The sequence below is a fragment of the Cyprinodon variegatus genome, unplaced genomic scaffold (genome assembly GCF_000732505.1).
Source record: "Cyprinodon variegatus isolate N-32 unplaced genomic scaffold, C_variegatus-1.0 Scaffold960, whole genome shotgun sequence".
NCBI lineage: Eukaryota > Metazoa > Chordata > Actinopteri > Cyprinodontiformes > Cyprinodontidae > Cyprinodon > Cyprinodon variegatus.
In genome coordinates this window covers 65,408-67,018 of record NW_015151413.1, presented here as the reverse complement: position 1 = coordinate 67,018, position 1,611 = coordinate 65,408, and the positions used below count along the sequence as shown (strand labels likewise).

The 1,611-nt window shown below is 45.6% G+C and overlaps 1 protein-coding gene across 1 annotated transcript in view; it reads right to left on the bottom strand.

Annotated features, from left to right (window-relative positions):
- Positions 1–1,611, bottom strand: part of smg1 (SMG1 phosphatidylinositol 3-kinase-related kinase) — a 74,471-nt gene that overhangs the window by 17,145 nt on the left and 55,715 nt on the right. The window contains exons 52-53 of the mRNA XM_015398768.1: positions 611–800; positions 231–505 (exon numbers count right to left, since the gene is read on the bottom strand). Coding sequence (XP_015254254.1) covers positions 231–505; positions 611–800 — 465 coding nt within the window. The remainder of the gene's footprint in view (positions 1–230; positions 506–610; positions 801–1,611) is intronic.

The following is a 1,611-nucleotide window of genomic DNA, read 5'->3' as shown; positions in this document are numbered from 1 at the left end:
GAGGACTAGTGTAAATGGGGCTTATAGCTCTGGTTTCCCAGCTGCTGCTCCTTCACCCTTCATTGTGTCCACAGTAGAACTATCTAATATTTTTCAGTCATCTTGTTTTTATGCGTTTTTTTTTTTTGGGGGGGGGACCTGGAATCTAAAATCCTAATGAAATCAGAGACCCAACAGAAAGAGAAGGTCCTATTCCATCTCCTGCTGAGACTCAGAAATGGCCACTCTACCTTGATTTCTGCCCCAAAGTCCTTGGCCTCCACCTGAGCTACGACATCCAGACCCAGAGCTGACAGGGTGCTGCAGAGGGCCAGACCCATGGCCTGGCTGGGCAGGCCCATCAGCATCTGGCGGACAAACTCCGCCGTGAAGGCCTTGATGGGCCGAGTCATCTGCTCCTCGCTGACCACGCCTGACCCCGTGCTGCTGGGCCGCCGGTACAGAGGCTTCCCCAAAGCTACGGGTCCATTGGTAGAGATCAGGTCTTCAGCTGGAGGGCAGGTACCTGATGAAGGAAACATCGAGTCCATAAAACAACCAGGATCTGAAACCAAACCCTGGAGTTTTTTAGAAGGTTTCTGCAGGGCGCCATGCCGAGAGCGACGCTCACCGGACAGAGTTTGAGCAAACGATGAGCAGAGGAGGAAGAAGTCTCTGATGGTCTGCAGCCTCTTCAGGAAAAACACCTCATCCATGAGCTGCCGCTGAGTTGGGCTGTCAAAGAAGTGGAGCTGTGCTGCCCTGGCCTCCCTCAGAACATCCACCTTCCTCCAGGACGGCGGCACCTCCAGAGAGCTCAGCTGAGGGAGGGAGAGGAGGACAACGTCATCAGAAATAACCAGACCCAGGTGTTCAGGTCTGAGATACTGAGAGGCTGGAGATAACCACATCATCATCATCTTCATCACCACTCAGTTCCTCTTTAAGACAACACCAGGTAACCTTTTAACCTTCATAAAACATTTAGAAAAACATAGCTTCTGTGATTCTACGTTGACCTACACCTCTGTCATTGCCTGATTCTTATAAAGACAACATTTCCCTGAAATCTATTCCTACATCCTTCCTGCTGGGATCTATATGCATTAATGTGAGATTATTATCATATTTATCTGTTGCAAGGAGATGTTTGGGGACTCTTGCAGGAATACGCTACGAAACCAAAGTCAAACGTGGAGCTGGAAAAAGAAACGTAGTTCAATCCAACTGCAGGCGACCAGAGATCAGGATGTTACCGCTATATGGGAAATGCTGTCTTCCTTCTGGCAAAACAATACAGCTTTTCTCCACTAGGGGGAGCCAAAATCCAACAAAAATAAGAAAGCTGACTGGACACATAACACCATAATAATAATTGGAAATAACTATCCAACATTTTAACTTTTTGTAAAAAATTTATTTTTTCCCCTACATTTTGAAATCAATACTAACAAAGTATTTCAAGATAATAATTTAATATGTCGGTTCTTTGCTTTTGTACTTAACAAACCACTAATTGTTTAAAATGACTTAATTCAGAAATGTTCAGGTTATCCATAAGTACGGAACTTTGCTGAATCGAGCCACTAAACTACTGTAAATAGCAGTTTCACCTGACGCTCTTATAAGTGG